At 36.9% G+C, this 20,232-nt stretch overlaps 1 protein-coding gene across 4 annotated transcripts in view; it reads right to left on the bottom strand.

Annotated features, from left to right (window-relative positions):
* LOC150083382 (tyrosine-protein kinase CSK-like) overlaps nucleotides 1-20,232 on the bottom strand; it is a 262,341-nt gene that overhangs the window by 34,481 nt on the left and 207,628 nt on the right. For all 4 annotated transcript variants that reach the window (XM_090378006.1, XM_090378004.1, XM_090378007.1 and 1 more), the window contains exon 10: nucleotides 19,336-19,431. In XM_090378006.1, coding sequence (XP_090234132.1) covers nucleotides 19,336-19,431 — 96 coding nt within the window. The remainder of the gene's footprint in view (nucleotides 1-19,335; nucleotides 19,432-20,232) is intronic.

The following is a 20,232-nucleotide window of genomic DNA, read 5'->3' as shown; positions in this document are numbered from 1 at the left end:
GCCAACTGCCCATTTGGGAACATTTAATTTCTGAGCAAAGGTATGTATGAACATTTTCTTCACACTGCATCCATCTATCAGCCTGAAACTTTGTTAGTTCTTCCACATGCTCATTATATGAGATATGCAGCATTCGAAATGAATTCTGGGATCATCTTTATTAGCCAAAGTATTTGCATATTTCATGATCACCCCACAATTTCCTTCAATCAGGTGGGTCTCATGACTTTTTGGTAGTGCAAGCACATCACATTGCTCATAAACAGAAAGAAACTGAACAAGATGGAAAAACACAGCCAACGATTTTTTTTTTTAATGCTCCAGTATGGTAATTTAATTCATGTCTAAATTAAAAATCTTTTAGCTTAAAATTAAATAATAATGATTAATATTATATCAAAATAATGATTCATTTATGAAAATGTTGCTCATTTTACCATGTTATTATGGTAATAACAAGATAATAATTAAAAGCGCTTGATTTACATGTTAAAACACCAAGGTAGAAACTACAAGAAATAAATGTTATGTTGTTATTTGGTTTTTAGGAGCATTAGCAACTAAGGCCATATTGCTCCAAGGATTTGCGGTGGTCATTCCCTGACTTTTCCGCATTCTCCGTATTTGGTGGTCACGGGCTCGAACCTTGGTCTAATCAAGAAGCGTGTGCTACGCACTGCTGCTCCTGCCCACCTGGCTACGGAGGCGCCTCAAGAAATAAATAACAAGGATATTATTACTGCTTTGGATAGTTTTCACTGTAAGATTAAATAAAATACAAAGTAAGTTACAAACAGGAGCAGAATGAAGTAAAGCCAAAGAAAGAGAAAAAACAAGAACAAAGAAACAAACTAATGTTATTTATTTATTATTTTTTTTATTTTTTTGTTAATTGTTGGTGCATCAGCTTCTGTGGCCATAATGCACTCCCAAAGTTTTTGCATTTTACTCTGATCCAAGCCCGAGGCAGGATTCGAACCCGCGACCTTTGGCTTGCCAGGCAGGCACTTTACCCGCCTTGCTAGCCCGGTCAGAGGAGACCAGGCTAGCCAGGTGGGTAAAGTGGGTATAAGCCTTTGCTGTATGATAGAGCAGCACATGATAAAGTTTATTATTATCACGTGCAAGCTACTGCACATGCTCTGATGTGCTTGCTTCAAAGATGTCACAAAGGCTGTGACGACATAGTTTAACGAATTTGGGCCTAAAGGCACCAACACATGTTTCTTAGTTGGGTATCAATCTGCCTAGAAGGCAAACTATTTCTGTTGGCAGAATGAATTCAAGGATGAGTCTATTGACCTATAATGATCCTTCATTACCTGACATATATGCTAGTTTCTGAAAACAACTGTCATTGAACGTATGGATCTAAGATCTATAAACTTGCCTCATTTCTGGATGAACACCTGATTTTGCTGACTTTTAAAATCTGTTTATGCTATACAACTGACAAATTACTACTCAGCAGGATCTACTTTATAATTTTTAAGCCTGAAAAAAAATAATAATAATAAATAAATAAATAAAATAAAATGCAGACTTTGTATTGCCTCTTAGTTTGAATGATTTAGTTACCAAAAGAAAAGATTTGTTGATTAAACAAAGTCTTTTTTTTTTTGTAACAGAAGAGGATCTTCCAAGTTTTAATATGAATATATTTGGAATTACCCTTTCCCTTTTTTTGGAGACAACATGCCTATGTTAATGTCAACAAGCAAAAGTTACAAAGGTGGTTCAACAGAAACCCAGCCAGAATATGCAGTCATAAGTATTGCAATACCATAAAAGTCCATTAAGTATAAGGAACTAGTTAGTTCTACTGTACATATTAGTGCAAATGTTCAATGGAATGACAACAAACACAACATTAAAATATGGCACGACAAACTCCACACCCACCCAAGCAAGATCAGATTAATATGGTACAATTCAGTTTTAGGGTGCATAGGACTATCGGTTGGCAAACCATGTATGACAATGTTTGTGTGCTGAAAACAACAGAGAAATACTGGGGCAGACATATTTGCCCAGGCTGAGAGGCAACTGCTAATGCCCCAGGGTCTAGACCTGCCGACATAGGACCATTAAAATCACAGCAGGTCTAAAGCATCAGTGTAGGGATGATCCATTCTATAATTTGTGAACCGTGGTAGAATAAAATAAATGGGAAGCACGTTTTCTCAGTGAGAAGCAAAAATTCATATGAACGGGACTCCCTGCTACCCCTGTAAAATTTGCAGGGATACCATCAAGACTAAGTTGTAGCACGTGCAATGTGGGAAACTGGAGCATCCAGTGTACAATACGGATTAACCATATAACTTTTTGTGCAATTCTGAACTTTTGACAATACTATTAATCCAGCAAAGTGAAAGGAGGCTTTTAAAAGTCTTTTCTTGTTTCAGAGTTTTTTGCTAATGAGGAGATAGCATTTTGTGTTTAAGAGGGCACATAACATTTGTATAGGGTTAGCAGTTGCCCAGAAGAAAAGTTTTGTTGGCAAAAAAGAACACCTAGCCTTTAAGATGCAGAGATGGCTAGAGCCACGATATATTTGTGCCAAGTAAGATTATATTAATTAAACAAAACAAAGTATTTTTAACATTCAAAGAAACTGTTTTAAAACTGCAAAATCAAACTACTGGATTATCTGCTATAGCAAATCTTAAAGAAAAAGTTTGTTTCTTGGCACAAGCCTCTTGGTGGCTTTAATGTATCTGAATAAATACAGCAATTTATTTTCGATAATAACTGCATTTGTCTAAATATGTGCTGAACTTATTATTTATTTTTTTCCAAAATTAATGCATTTAAAAATCAGGATATGGTGTATTAGCAGTTTGATTAAATAATCATTGATGCAAATTCAATCTGAATCAACATTAGCAACTAGTAAAGTCCTAACTGAAATGGATTATATCTACTTTTAGTTACATTACTAGAGCCTTTGCAGATCCAAAATTATAAATTGATATCCTTTAAGTGCTGGAACTACAATCACTTCAAACTAAATACAAAGGAACAATGTGAAACTTGCTTACTGAGTTGTTCTAATTCTAACACGCACTGCAAGATCAATTCCATACTCTACCACAAAAAATATTTACAATGATGCTGTGAATTGTGGTAACCTTCAGGTTGTACCAGAGCATAAAACAAATTACCCCTCCCTTGAGAATTTCAAATAACAGTGTTGCATTTTAATGCAATATTGGCAATGCTGTGTCATTACTGGAATGGCGCCTCCGTAGCCAGGTGGGCAGGGGCAGCAGTGAGTAGCACATGCTTCTTGATTAGACCGGGGTTCGAGCCCGTGAACACCAAATACAGAGGATGCGGAAAGGTCAGGGAATGACCACCACATATCTCCGGAGCAATATGGCCTTAGTTGCTAATGCTCCTAAAAACCAAATAATACCATAACATTACTGGAATGGAGTACCAATATTTTGAGCCATCCCCACACAACAGTTACTGAAAAATACATTTTTGTGCTGAAGACTATAAAGACCATCCAAAGAATTTATCTCATCCACCACACAGTCAAGACCTAGAATTAACTTTTACATTTCCCTTAAAAAAAAACAAAAAAACAACACACACTTTAAAAGTAGCCATGGTAATTCTGAAGGGCATGTCAAATGAAGAATGTATGTTCATAAGATACTGAAGAATAGCAATAGCAGGGCAGATGAACTCATGTTGATGTGTGTGGTGTTCATATTAGTAGCAATTCATTATGGGATATGAAAATGTGATTATATCATTATTAGATTAAACCTAGGAAACATGTGAACACAAAATAAATACAGCAAATTAATTTATGCTGTTATAGGTAAGGCAAGGTGCTATTCTGCTCCTATGAACATAGCCACACTACATAAAAACAAAAGTAAAAATATAAAATAAGATTAAGAATATAAAAGAGAAGAACCGAAGCAACACGCACCCTTGGAAGAGTGAACACAGCTCCTTGTCCAGAGAGATGCTCATATCCCCAAACAACAAGTGCTATTAAAATAATAATAACACAAAAATACCACAAAAAAAAAAAAAAAACAATCTTTTCAAGGGACACCAGCACCTAAGCTCTGAAAAGGGAGATCATATTTCACTGATAGCTATCTCAGGCAAATATCAGTGGCTGTCCCAATATGCCCTGGATATTATGAGAAATAATAAAGCAATTAAACATAAAATATGCTATTTCCACCACTCTATGGAATAAACAAGGAACATAACAAACAAAGTGCAAATTTAGATGCTGACTTGTACAACTGATGAATCCAAAACAACGTGCAAATAGGCAACTCAAAATTAAGAAATCACAATAAACAGAAATTAAACTTAAATAAACTCAATTGATTAAATTATTAATATAAACCAAATGATAGAATAAATTAAAACAACTTTAAACAAACTGTTATTTGAGTAAGGGCATAATACAGTCCAATCCTCCCCCTTTATTCAGCTTTCTCCTTCTGTCCCATTTAATTAAGTTTGAATGCTAATGTCCACCAAATCAGATTCTTTATTATGTTTTATCATTTGGTTTATATCAATAATTTAATTCTCCACCTAGGGAGTACAGGACCTTGTTCCTGGTGGTGAAGCTTGTGTGCCCCGTGAAACCCCGAGAGCTATGCTGGTGGTAGCTTAGTTACCTCCCAAACCAGACAGGTCAAAAGGTAGGCACCAGACTAAGAAGAACTCCAACCAGCATCTGACCAGAGCAGGCAGCTGATAATGACAACTGAACCCATGTTAGGGGTGGCTGATTCATTTAGTACCTAGCAGAAAGGTATAAAATGCATCCCTTAGAAACACATTCAGGACGTGAGAGGATTATGCCGGCCCTCCCAAACATGAAGCAAAAGAAAAAGAAGGGCTGTAGTGGTCAAGGCCGAAATGGACACGTATCACCAAATAGTGAACAAAGGTCAGGGATAGATGACAGACTACACTCAAACCAGGAATGGTGGCATGGTCTCGAAACTGCTGGATCAAAACCCAACTTGCAACTTTTAGATAACAAGATTAAACTAGGATTAGAAATTGCCACATTAAATACAAGGACAAATTAGAAGTGAATCAAGAATAGCAGAACTTAAAAATGCTCTACTCCACATATGTTGGGATGTTATCAGAATAGCAGAAGTCAAAGGAAAAACAGAATCAATCTAGAGAGATGAAGTGGAAATATACTGTATTGCAAGAATGACATTCCAGAGCAAAATGGCACCGGCTTCCTAGTACATAAGAGATGGAAGAACTACATCAAAAAATTTAGTGGTGTCTCAGCCTACATAGCTGTTTTAAAACTCCATTTTAACAAAAACGCCATAATAACATTGATTCAAATTTACACATCAACAAGCAGCCAAGAAAATGATGAAATAAAGGAATTCTACGACCAACTAAATTCAGCTATAAGCAACTTTGGAACAACCTGGACTGTTGTAATGGGAGACTTCAATGAAAAATTAGGCCAGAGATCAGCAGGAGAAGATATTTTAGAACCATATGGCTATGGAACAAGAAATGCTAGGGGAGAGAGAATGGTATAATTTGCATTAGGACAGAATCTCTCAGTGATGAACACTTACTACAAGAAGAGGTTAAGTAAGCATTGGACATGGCTAACACCTAATGGAAAAGCAAAAAACAAAATTGATTATGTATTAGCTACCCATAAGAGCATATTCGAGAAACAGGAAGTCATAAACCAATTCCAGTTTAGCACCAATCATCGCTTAATCTGAGCTACATTACGACTGAACACAAAATTTCTAACAAAAGGTTTACTAACAGAAAAACAGGTACCATCCATCTTAGTGATAACCAAAAAGACTGTTTTCTTGAGCTGAATAACAAATTCATTCCACTTTCCTCTCTGGGTGACCTTGGAGTCCAAGAGCTGTGTGACAATATAGATGAAACGTAGTGCAAGCTTCAGGAAAACTTAAAAAATTAAATAATACTACCAACTATTACAAGATATTAGAGATGTGATCAAGAAAAGAGAATTCCTCAAGACAAACAGCTTTGCAAGTGCAAAACAGAAAATAGAATACATTGAAATGGAAAAATTAACCAAAAGAACTATAAGAAACTTCATATGTGGAAGAAATGCTGAAAGGACACGAGAGCACTTGAAAATAATGCATCTACAAAATGAGCAATAAGAGGTGCTGCACCAGGTAGAAAATGGATTCAATGCTTACGAAATGAAAATGGCATTGCTCAAACAGGAAGAAAGGCAGTTATTGAAATAGTTACACAATTTTAAAAGAAGCTATACAGTGATGAGACCTCCAGTGTTGAGGCTGATACAAAAATTATGACAAAAGAAGCAAGAGACATTGAAGTTATACCAATAATAGAGAGAGAAATACGGCATTCACTAAAGAATTTAAAAAACAATAACAAACATTTTACCAGCACAGTGGCTAATGTCTCACATAATACTTCTCAACAAGAAAGGCAGAAAATCAGATATCGCCAATTATAAGCCTTTGATAATTAAATTTATAAATACTTTATAATTTTGATTTTGGAAAATTTTATAAAGTATTTATCAAAATAATCCAAGCATGTATTTCCTGCTTGCTGGATGAAAATTAACCTGTTGAACGAGCTGGATTCAGAAAAGGCTTTTCAGTGACTGATCACCTATGCACTTTAAATCAATAACTTCTCTATTATGTTATTACCATAATAGAGAAGTACTAGAAATACAACAAGATACTTTACCTGGCCTTCACTGTTTACACCAAAACTTTTGAATCCATGAACCACAAAGTACTCTTCGAGGCCCTACTGCAACAGGGTATCCCAACAGAATACATCACCATACTACAGCAAATCTATAAGGACAGCTCAGCTCAAATAAAATTGGATAGATTGGGAGAGAAATTCCAGATCAAAAGAGGAGTTAAACAAGGTGACCCAATCTCAATGATGTTATTTATAACTACACTAGAGTATATTTTCAGAAACCTAAACTGGGAAAACAGAGGAATTAATATCTTGGAAAAGAAACTAAGCCATCTAAGGTTCGCCAACAATATTTTACGTTCTCAGAAGATGCAAGGGTTGTTGTTGTTTGGTTTATAGGAGCATTAGCAACTAAGCCATATTGGGGCCTTAAGAGATATGCGGTGGTCATTCCCTGACCATTCTGCATCCTCCGTATTTGGTGGTCACGGGCTCAAACCCCAGTCTAAACAAGAAGCTGTTTGTTGTTTGTTATTTGGTTTTTAGGAGCATTAGCAACTAAGGCCATATTGCTACGGGAATATGCAGTAGTCATTCCCTTGACCTTTCCGCATCCTCCATATTTGGCGGTGACGGGCTAAAACCCCGGTCTAATCAAGAAGCGTGTGCTACTCACTGCTGCTCCTTCCCACCTGGCTATGGAGGTGCCAAGATGCACAGGAATTGCAAGAAATACTAGATGGATTAAGGAAGGAAAGTGAAATGCTGGATTAGACATCAATCTTGAAAAGATTAAAAAACTAATGGCAAATTACCAACAGTATCCTATTATAAATCTTGATGATATAAATCTTGATGACACACCTCCCGAACATGTTAATCAGTTCATGTATCTGGGGCCAATTCTATCTTTTCAGATAGATGAGACCAATATGAGGTTGAAAAACGGCTGGAAAAAAATACTGGATGCTTGGGAACTATATGAAGGGAGAATTTCTGGTTTGTCTAAAAATAAAGCTCTTAAATGCATGTATAAATCCTATATTTACCTACAGAGCACAAACTTTGTCTCTTACTAAGGTACAAGAAAGAAAATTACAAGTAGGACAAAGAGCAATGGAAAGAAGCATGTTGGCCTGTCACACAAAGATAGAGTTAGAAATGTGGAATTACATAAAAGAACTGGCATAAAGGACATTATAGTGGAAGTAAAACATCTAAAGTGGAAATGGGCAAGTCAAATTATAAGAAAAGAATATAATAGATGGAGTAAAGCTGCAACTGAATGGATACCACATAGAAACAGAGGTTGACAAAAAAGGAGATGGTGCAACGAGTTGTAGGAGTTTGCAGGAGGAAACTGGCCAACCACGACACGGGACAGTAATGGCTAAGAAGAAGAAGTAGTAGTAGTAGTAGTAATTTAATTATTTATTTATGTTCAATTTCTATTTATTATGATTTCGTAATTTTTGGTTGCATATTTGCATGTTGTTTTGGATTCACTGATTGCAGAAGCTGACATCCAAAATAAGGACAGTGGACCTATCTGGGATTGAGGCTACAGCATGTGGCCGAGTATTTCCGATGCTTTTCACTGCAGGTTTGTTTCTGAAATAATTTTGAGGGTTTTTTTTTAAATTATAATATACTAAATAGTAAATATATACAGTAGCTTGAATTCCTATAATCATGTAGGTTAGTGTATATTTGTATTTGATATGTATTTTGAAATGGGCAAGTCAAATATTCAGATAGCCTTTGCAATCAATATTTTGGGAGGAACTTAAACTCTTGCTGGGTAGCTTAAACTTCATTTTGCTAGTGGTTAAAAGTTTCGTCAGCAGTATAATTTCTGTAATACAGTCAGTCCTCGTATAACTCGTGTTTACATTAAACGAATTCGGTCAAACATGAACACGAACCGAATTCACTTATGCACGATTCGCCTTCGTGTTTACAAGACATGGCAGTCGAACGCAGAATCACCCCAACCGAACACAACACGATAGGAATGAAAATAAGATTCTGAAAATGTATTTATGTTTTTTATATCAGTGAAGGGGAAACACAGTTCACCGTAATAAGGTAAAAACCCACACAATTCCAGTTATCGGTATTATCGCAAATGCAATTAGATCGAGTTTACTACCAGTTTATAACAGATTCCACTAGCAGAAATGCAACTGGAAATTATTTTTATTGTTTTATGGCAGTAACCCCTAGAAATGTGCTTTAGTGAAATGTGAGGTGTTAATAGTGTATCTCTGCCTTTACGGTGTTGTTTATTCAGTTGCTATACGTGCGCAGCTTTGTTTATGTGTATCAAGCATGCCTCCTCGGTTTGTAATTGTGCTTAATTCCCTAAAAATGAGTAAAATACTTAAAAGGTGTGAAAAGGAAGCGTCCTGGTGAAGATACTGCAGATTCAGAGAGAAAAAGAAAAGCAATATAGATAAACAGAGGCGGACTGGGTCAAAAATTCTTACCCGGGAAAATTTATAGTGGCCTCATACTATGGTTTATGGCCAAAATCACACTGGCCTTTCCCTGGTAAGGCTTATGGCCAGTCCACCTCTGTCGATAGAGAAAAAATATGAGATTGTGAAGCACTTTGAGCGAAATGAAAGACCATGTGATATTGCATGTGCTACAGTCCTAAATGAGGCAACGTCGAGAATTACAAAGAATGCAGAGAAAATAAAAACAACTTTGATAGCAGGAACAACTCAAAGTGTAATTAAAATCCATTAGATTAAGACACAAAGAATTGGAAGAGATGGAACAGCTTGTCATCTGTTTGGATAGAAAATCAAACAAAAAACAAGTTTGCTTACGATAGAAGCAAAAGCATTAGCAATATTTTATTACGTAATAGTCGTAATAAAATACGTAAGTATTTTTTTACGATTATTTATTGTGTTTGGTAATGTTTTGGTTACAAATGTGTGTTCAATGTTGGGTGGTCGGCACCTAACCCTATTTTTCCCATAGGGCCTGTTGTTTATATTGCACGATTTTGCATTGCACAAGGGTTTCTAGGAACACAACTATCGTGCTATACAAGAACTGACTGTACTCTATTTTAAATTCCATAGTATATTGTAAGTTTAAATTTGTAAAGTATTTGGAAAGCTACAGCTTAATATTCAGATATTTTGGCAAGAATTTTGCAACTATCGTTCAGTAGCTTAAATTTAACTTCTTTAGTGATTTAAGTTTTGTCAACAGTTTTATTTCTGCAATGTTTTCTTAACATAAATTCTGTAATATATTGTAAATTGAAATATTGTAATCTCTCTAAAGTTCAAATTTTATTTAAATTATTTGCTACAAGTTCCACTTACAATACAAAGTCCAGGGACATCGGGACAAAAAGAAATGCCTGAAGGCACTTCAGGTGTGTGTTGCGACTTCATTGTTTGTATAGCCTGTGGCATGTATTCTAAGGCTGATCTAGCAGACAGACCCAGCTCACCTGGCGATTCTTTTCTTTGCAACTGATGTAAGGAGTGTACCGATCTCAAATTACAACTTAGTGCATTACAACAAGAATCTGAGTTACTGAAGAAACAAGTGCTTGCCCTAGAAACAAATGTAACTTGGAGCTTGTCAGGGACTCAAGTATCTGACTCAATACTGTGTTCAAGTATGGAGACCTTATATGAAAAAAGACACTGGGCTTCTTGAAAGAGTCCAAAGATGGGCAACTCAAATGGTGAGACTGGCAGAAGGACAACCATATGAGGAAAACTCCGATTATATGGGCTGCAGAGATCGGCAACCAGGCACCTCAGTTATATCTCTGATTGGCAACCAGATATAACTGAGGTTTATAAGGCTCCAAGAGGGATTAGTAAAATAAATGAAGGGGGAATTCTCACTGTTATAAAGAATTCCAGAACTAGGGGCCACAAATTCAAATTACAGGGATTGAGATTTAGATTAGAAGGTAGGAAGTTTTCTTTTCGCCAGCGAGTCGTTGATTGTAAGAACAGGTTTTCCTCGCAGGTAGTTGATGCTGACAGTTTGAATAAATTCAAAGGTCAACTGGATAGTTACCTGTGTAAGGAGGGAAGCATATAATTTGTATTTTCTTATCTACTTGTTCTTTTTTTCGCAGTGCAGCAAAAGCCTGAGGCTTCCTTGCACTATACGGCAAATACTATTACTATATCATGTTTTGTTTAGTTGGTTTGTTATTTCTCTTAATGTCCAGAGTGTATTGAAACATCCCAACATCTCATTGAGGTTGTCACAGACATTCTCTAAGATATGCCAGACAAGCTGCACTTGCTACCTGGGAGTCTAAAACACTGATGGAACTGATATTCGGGTGACACTCAAGTCAAGTGGACCTAATTTTGGCGAAGTCCGGACAGTCTGTGACAGCCATATCCTCTCCTTGCACCTTCATGATGGTGGGACTGTTAGTAATCCTGGGTAAAACCTCCATGCACAAGTACATGGTGGGTGACCACCAAGGTGTGAACCAAAGTAAGCAGGGGTCGGGTGTGGCACCCACACCACATGGAGAAATCCCGCCCCTCTATGTTACCAGGCATTACTAGGTGGTAGATGAATCTCATCAACCAGTGCAATACCACCACTTTGCTTATTGGAGGCTTGAAGTGGTGGAACCCATGTTTAGTCTCTAGAGCTAAGTTCTGGTCAACCCTCCCTATCTCTTCCATCATGCAGTATGATTGATGACTTTTGAGGTTATGATGAACATCGTGGCGAGATCCAATATTCCTTACATTTCGAGGGTACAGCTCTAAAACGGTGTTCCCAGGCCGGCTGCTGGTTAGTACACCGGACTGAACCTATTGGTAACTCTTTAGGAGGCTTCCGGATCAGCTAGTGTATAATCATGCTACCTCTACTCTGCCAGATAGTAACTGGAGGGAGTCCAAGTAGTGTGTATGCAGCGAGCATTGTCGAGGCCACGTTATGTCAAGGATCTGGGTATATTCTTACCGTGTGTATGCCATATTCAAAAATTTCATTACTTCATACAGCAAGTCCCACCCACTTTTTCTTACTATTGAATACACCATGAATTGTCAAACTAATAGAGTAAGCTTATCTGCGAAAAGATCTAAACTTCCCAAACACTTCCTAATTCATTTCACAAATATACGTGGTCTCAATTCTAATCTTAACGATGTCCATTTCCACTTGCAGTCTGCAAAACCCCATGTATTTTTTCTGACAGAATCTCAGTTATTGGTTGATTCAACTACTGCTCATCTCAGATGCCCAAATTATTCGGTGTATGATTCCTTTCGCCAAAGGTGGTACTTGTGCATATGTCTCTTCTGATATTCCCTGTCAGAGACTTGGCAATTTGGAATCTCCTCTTTTCTATCTTCTCTTGCTTAAAATCTCTCTACCTCATTCTGTAAAATTCATCTGTCGTCTCTACTGTCCTCCCAACTCCATTAATCACTTGGAGCTCTTTGACTTCCTTTCTTTGCAACTTGACTTTCTCCAGTCCAACTTTCCTAACAGTGAGGTAATTTTCCTTGGTGATTTTAACATTCACAACTCCAGCTGGCTTCCGTTTTCTAGTCACACTGACCCAGCTGGTCGAGATGCTGAGGCTTTTGCAATTACTAATGAACTTGCACAGATTGTTCATTTACTTACAAGAATACTGGACAATTCTAATCATACAGCCAACACGCTTGATCTTTTTCTCACAAACAACTCTTCTAAGTACACAGTCGAAGTGAGAGGTCCTTTAGACACTTCAGATCACAATGTGGTGATTGTCCCTTCTCCAATGGAGTCTTTATCTCATGGCTATTCCCAACCTCGTATTGTTTGGCATTACAAGAATGCAAAATGGGATGACCTGCGAGATTTCTTTTCTTCTTTTCCTTGGTCGGATTACTTTTTCAAAACTTCTGATGTCAACGTTTGCTCATATCGTGTCAGTGAAATTATTCTTGCAGGAATGGAATCCTTTATCCCACACTCCACTAAAATCTCGTCCTTTATCTAAACCTTGGTTTTCCAATAAATGTGCTATGGCTGTTCATGAGAAGAATGTTGCATATTATAATTGGCTTGTTTCTAATTCTTCAGTTTCATTTTCTGCCTACACCAAAGCTCATAACAATTGTAAAGCAGTTATTAATCAGACCAAACTAGAGTTTGAACAGGCTAAGAGTAGAAAACTTGCTTCTTGCCCTAATGGTAGCCGAGCATTCTGGTCCCTTGCCAAAGCTATTGGCCGCAACTTTTGCCCATCTCTGTTCCCACCTCTGTCCAAACCAGTTGGTTCTGTTGTCCCTTCAGCCAAGGATAAAGCTGACCTGCTAGCATCCCATTTTTCTTCCAACTCATATATTAATGATTTTGGTAAAACACCTCCCACCATTCCCAACACGCTCCATTCAATGCCTCTTGTGGTCTTCCGTCAAAAGGATGTCAGAAGGATTTTGACATATCTTGATGCTAAGAAAGCTCCAGGTCCCGATGATATTTCTTCACTTGTTCTCAAAACGTGCTCCTGAACTTACTCCCATTCTTTGCCGCCTTTTTTCACATTCTTATTCCAAAGGTGTTTTTCCTTCTGCTTGGAAATTTGCTCACATCCAGCTAGTTCCTAAAAAGGGTGACAAATCCCTCCCATCTAATTATCGTCCCATTGCAATTACTTCTACTCTTTCTAAAGTAATGGAGAAATCAATTAACTGCCAACTCTTAAACTACCTAGAAACCTTCTGTCTGATCAACGATCGCCAGTATGGATTCCGTCAGTGTCGATCCACTGGTGATATTCTGGCTTATGTTACCCATTTATGGACTAATTCAATGGAAAGGTTCGGTGAAACACAAATAGTTGCTCTTGACATCTCAAAGGCTTTTGATCGTGTTTGGCATAAAGGTCTTCTAAACAAGCTTCCATCTTATGGTTTTCCAACTGTTTTTAGTAATTGGTTATCCAGTTTTCTCTCTGATCGCTCACTGAGGGTGATGGTAGATGGCTCTGTCTTCTAACTTCTCCACTAATGCCGGTGTCCCCCAAGGTTCAGTTCTTTCCCCCACTCTTTTTGCTTGTATATTAATGACCTTCTTCCATTGACTGTAAATTCTATCCATAGTTTTGCCGATGATAGCACATTGCATTCCATTTACCATTTTGAGAAACCTTGTCCTGCTCAATCAGTTTAAATTTCTTGAAAATCTGCTACCAATTCCTTAAATGCCGATCTTCAGTTAATTCTCCAGTGGGGCAAAGACAACTTAATTGATTTCAACCCTTCTAAAACTCAGTCTTGTCTTATATCTTGCAAAAAGGATTCTTCTGCTTCTATGCTTATCTTTAGTGACACGCAGATTTCTAGGCAAAATGATATACCTCTTTTGGGGATTACCCTTACTTCTAATCTCTCTTGGCACAAGCACATTACAAATATTGCTTCCTCTGCATCTAAAAAACTTGGTTTTCTCTTTCGCTCTCGGCGTTACTTTTCTTCCAAACAGCTGCTCACTCTGTACAAATCACAAATCCGCCTGCCATGGAATATTGTTCCCACATCTGGGGTGGCACCCCCAAAACCTCTCTCAGGCTTCTTGATTCCATTCAAAAGAGGGCAGTTAGGTTAATTTATAATTCATCTCTAACAGAATCTCTCCACTTGCTGTCTCATAGACGTACTGTTTCTGATGCATGCCTCTTCTACAGATACTTCCATGGGTACTGTTCTTCTGAATTGGTTTCTATAATTCCTGCTCTCTCTTTCAAAACAGTCCAAACACATGCCGCCAACATCTATTTACTGTCCAACTTCAAACTCACAGAACCAACTTTTCATATTCCGCATTTATTCATTCAACTGCCGTTTTTCTAGAACAACCTTCCTTCATAAGTATTTTCTGAAAATTACAGTCTACAGAAGTTCAAGTCCAATGTTAACAAATATCTTCTTTCGTCTTCTCAACCTCCAACCCAAGCATGGTTCTAAGTACTATAGGTTCTAATACCTCTCGTTTTTGAGGTTTACATATTAAAAAAAAAAAAAAACCCATTCATTTCAAAATTAAGAGAAATTCTGGTAACATTTTAGTGAAATTCCTTACTGAGGAATTTCAATAGAGTGTTACCAAATATTTTTTAATGAAGTCTACTGATGTTCTTTCCAGTGCAAAAGTAAGATCTAATACTTTTACTGTATTTTTCATTGTTTTAATACCAACTTTGCATTTCAACCCAGATCTTACAGGGTCCATCTGAAATTGTCTATTACGCTACCCTTTAGCCTGTTCCATAGAACTTCCAACAATTGAGTCTCCTACAAAATTTTGTTATTTTCCTATTATAAAGTGACAACACATGTATGCACACACACAATACACAGAGAAAGAGACTTTTGTTAACTCATATGCACTATCTCAATGAGACTGATGTGAATGGGTGCCAATAAAGGAGGGATTTGGATCAGTGTATAAATTCTCAAAACTAGTAAATACTTCAATTAGACTATACATTTTTGCTGATGTAGGCACCCATGATCACTTCCAGAGTGAAAGTAAAATCCATACTAAGAGTGAAAAGGGCCATAAGTTGCTTTTAATTATAAATATAATTATAAATTTTCAAGTTTATATATTAAAATATGGAAATGTTAAAAAGAACTGAATACAGGTTGTTTATACTGTGAATAGTGAATAAAGGGTTTTTCAAGTAATTAATTCTTTTAACCACTTGGTCTTCCCCGAGGAAGATCACCTGATTAGATAATCCCATGTGTTCACACTTCCCAATATTGTCAAATTAACTTCTGCTATACGAATGATGCACAAGAACAGTGCACTCTGTGCAGAAAGATGTATGTTGCTTCATGTACAGGGGGGCCCTTGTTATCAGAGGATAATTAGTTCCAGAAAATTCCATTAAAATGAATCCACTTAGAACGGGGTCCAAAGTTTCATAAAGTGTATTATGTACTTGTATATAGTAAAAAATGGATTGAAGGAACTGAAAAATGAGATAATTATTTTATTAGACAATTTTTATTATAATATTGTTGAACAATGTGAGGTTAAGTAAAGTTTATTGAAGTTACATTATTTTTCAGTTTTATGAATAAAGAATGAATCCAGTGTTTTTTTTTTTTTCATCATATATATTCAGATAAAATTGTGCAGTAGCATTTAGTTGTCTTTAACTCTGCACTTAACTTTTGCTGCAAAATAATGAAGAGGGTCATACTCACAAAAATATTCAAGCACTTGGTCAATTTTCTCAAGGGTGTCCTTTAATTTTTAAATCTTGGTAACTGCGGGGAGTCGGATAATGTATACTTGGATACTAGGGATCCCCCTGTACTATGATTTTCAACAAAACAGTACATGATCCCAAGCTATGTGAATTTCCAGGTATACTTACTATATGTGCAAAACTTTTTGTAAAGAGACATCATGTGGATGTATCTTTATATCATATGGAATTGTTTCAAAAAGAACCAATTAAATTTGTATGTCATTGTCGTCATCATCATCATCAGCCATTTTCAATCCATTGCAGGATGAAGGCCTCTCCAGCAACTTTCCAGTTCCTTCTGTTTTGTGCAATGGACATTTACTACCCACAAACTCATGAATTTCATCTGCCCATCTCCGTTGTTGTTGTTTTTTTTTTTCTTTCTTTTTTTTTTGGTAGTTGTTGGCACATAGGCTTCTGTGGCCATAATGCACCTACCAAAGTTTTTGCCGTACTTGGATCCAAGCCCGAGGCGGGAATCAAACCCGCGTGGGTAAAGTGCCTGCCTGGCAACTCAAAGGTTGCCAGGCAGGTACTTTACCCACACGGCTAGCCTGGTCGGCCTCCGTTGTTGTCTTCCAGGTTTTCTCTTAGCTCCTCTTGGGTACCATTCTGTTATTTTCTTAGTCCATCTGTCATCATGTCTTCGAGCTGTATGTCCTGCACAAGACCATTTTAGTTCGTTAGTTTTGATAAGAATGTCCTTTACTTGGTTTGCTGCCTAATCCATGTGTGTGTTTCTCTTCTTATCTAACAGTCTGATTCCCAATATTATTTGTTCCATTCTTCACTGTGTAGTTCTCAGCTTTTCTTCCATTCTTTTGGTGAGTGCCCGAGTTTCACTTCAATAACTCATAGTGGGGAGTATACATTGGTTCATTATTTTGCGTTTCAGACAAATTGGGATATTGCTCCTCGGTATGTGATTGAGTGGGGAATATACATTGGTTCATTATTTTACGTTTCAGACAAATTGGGATATTGCTCCTCGGTATGTGATTGAGTGGGGAATATACATTGGTTCATTATTTTACGTTTCAGACAAATTGGGATATTGCTCCTCAGTATGTGACTGAGTGGGGAGTATACATTGGTTCATTATTTTACGTTTCAGACAAATTGGGATATTGCTCCTCAGTATGTGACTATATTTCCTCAATGCTATCAATCCAAAATTTATTCTTCTCTTGACTTCCATCCATTTATCATTATTACAGCTAATTACTTGTCCCAAATAAGTATATGACTCCACCTTTTCAATTACTGCTCCTTCAATCATTATATCCCTTTCTGTAGCATATTTGTTCATCATTACTTTTGTTTTAGCCATATTCATCTTTAGTCCAAAATCCTTACAAACTCTGAATAACTGATTAAGATTTTCCTCTAATTCTTTGGGATTGTGGCTTATGACCACAATGTCATATGCAAATCGTAGTCTAATCTTCTGAAAGCTTCCTCAAGAGCAGCAGTAAACAGCTTCAGATATATTGTCTCCTTATCAAACTCCTTTCTCATGTTCTACCTCATCAGGAAGAATATCGGGTATGTCGTACGTGTTGTTACTTTGCAATCCATCTTCCCCACTTCTGGCATCATTCTCCTACTCCTTGTATAATTCTCTATAGTAGTCTTCTGCTATTTGAATTATGCCTTCTCTGCTGTTTATAACCATTGCTTTTCTTCAGTTTCAGTATCATTTGTCTTTCTGTATTACTGCTCATGGATGCTGATTTAAGTCCTTTGTTTCCCCTTAATGCTTGTTCTACTTTTCTTGTGTTAAATCTTCTTATGTCCTCTCTGAGCCTCTTTCTAATGACTTTACATAACTCAGTATACTCAGTTTTCTCCTTGTCAGTGTTTATCTTGCTCTTCATTTGTCCCCGTCGGTTCATCATAACAAGTGTTTCTTGACTAATTTTTTCTTCTTTGGATTTCTTTTTCCCTATAGGTTTCTTGGGCTTTATCACTTTCAGAAAGTTGTAATATTCCTCATCAATATCTTGGTCCTGAGCAGTCTGCAGAAGCTAAAACTTGTTCTTAAGTCCCAGTACATACTGCTCTTTCTCCTCTTCTGTTATCTCAAAGACCTTCGTACTATTTACTCGAATCAGTTTTTTCCTTTCCTTTCCTACATCTATATCAATTGTGCATCTTACCATTCTGCGATCACTTTCAACATTTACCTTATTCAGGATGGTAACATCATTCACGATATATCTTCTGTTAGTGAGGATGAAGTTGATTTCATTAGTTGTTAATCCATTTGGACTCTTCCATGTCCAATTTCTGTTCACCCTTTTCTTGAAAAAAAGTGTTCATTACTGACAATCCTTGAGATTCTGCAAATTCCACAAGTCTTTCGCCTCTCATTTCTTTCACCAATTCCAAAATTTCCTATAGTTCCCCTTTCTACGCTGTTTTGTCTTTTTCCAACCTCAGCATTGGAGTCCCCCATAATAATAGTGTAGTGCGGTTTTCTGCTCACCTGGAAGACTCTCAATTTTGGTGTACATTTCTTCAACCTCTTCATCATCATGGCTTGATGTTGGTGCATAAATCATTATAACCTTTAGCTTGCACCTCTTAGAAATCTTGAGTATTAGTCTCAACACACTTGGTGATGTACTTTTGAATTCCAAAACGTTGTTTTTTATATCTTTATGGACCAGAAACCTAATTCCACTTTTGCTCCTTTCACTGTTTCCATTGGTGTACAGCAGGTTTCCACTTGATAAACTTATAAGTGATTCATTTCTTCTTCTTGTTTCAGCCAAACCGATGATATCCCAATTCACATTTTCTAGTTCCTTTTCCAGCTCTAATATCCTGTCTTCACCGATGGGCGATGTTACGTTGTAACAGGCCAAGTTCAGTTTCCGTGCATGGCAGCCTGGTCGTACCCAGAGATTTTTAACACCCTCTGCTTCCACTCTGATCTTCTCACTGCCGTAAGAGGGAGAGTGAAAGTTGCTGGGGACTGAGGGCCATTTGTTTCGTCATGCTATTGAGGGTTTGGTCTTTTCGTCTTTACGCTGACTTGAAGAGAATCACTCTATATGTTCGTTGCCACCTAAGTGACGACAGGGCTTACCATCGAGAAGGTGTGCATGAGTGGATTTTAGGGAGGCAGGCCAACTGGACATCTCCTAAATCTTCTGTAACAGAAAGATATTGGATCCATTAGTGTTTTAGACTGAGTGTCTGATAACACACAGAATATCTGTTCCCCTCTAAGCCCCTATGTACACATTAAGGTAAACAATTAAAAAGTTATCATTCTTTTACGAACAGCTCCCATAACTGTGATTTAATCATTTCTAAATTCTGATACTTACACTATACCTTAGGGCTTCTGGAGCAGTCCACTTGATTGGAAACTTTCCACCTTCAAGGTTAAATGACTCATCTCTAGCTAAGCCAAAATCACAGACCTAAATAATGTCATAAATATATATATATAAGCAGGAATAAAATTCACATACATATATATTAGATTCAGACATAAATAAAAATATACAAAACTTAAATTTAACTCTGATATTTTGATAGCAGACAGCTAATTCTGGCTTGACTATAATGCCATCCTCCCCAGCTTTTCTCTTTCTCTCCCATCAAAGTACTAAACCACATGCTGATGATTTTCAAAAACATTATAACTGGTAGCCTTCACAAAATTTCTTAACCCAAATTAAAAAAAAAAAAAAAAACAATAAAAAAAATTAAACTAACACCTAATCCAGACAAAGATTAATCACAGCTTTACTTCAGTTAGCTTTAATACTGTGTTAAAACATCAAATAAAACACCAATAAAAGCCTACCAGGTTGGTTCAACTCTTAAGGATATATTTAACAATTAATAACATTTAATAATAAACATATATATACAGTAGCAGCCTGAAGAGTAGTTTGAAAAGCAAAAGTTCATAAATCAGGAGCAATTTTTCCATAGGTATAACAAGAGGATGTGTTAAAAAAAAAGTTCCCAAAACTGCCTGACAATCGGGATAACCATAACATATACACTGTCCATTCAAAATTCTAGGATCACCCCCCCGTGTTTTAGCAAATGACTGTTCCTCCCTGCCTGGTGGCACCCATGTCACAGTGAAAACAAGTAAATGTGATATTGCAGTCCAAATAAAGTACTTAATTGACATGATCTGGCTGACTGATGATTGTCAGGTACAGGTTGAAGAGTGGCAGTATTAGGGAATTTGCAAATCTTGTAGG

Source organism: Mastigoproctus giganteus, chromosome 7 (assembly GCF_048544385.1).
Source record: "Mastigoproctus giganteus isolate SK-2022 chromosome 7, ASM4854438v1, whole genome shotgun sequence".
Lineage (NCBI taxonomy): Eukaryota > Metazoa > Arthropoda > Arachnida > Uropygi > Thelyphonidae > Mastigoproctus > Mastigoproctus giganteus.
Note: the sequence above shows the minus strand (reverse complement) of the source record. Positions and strands in the feature narration are given on the sequence as shown.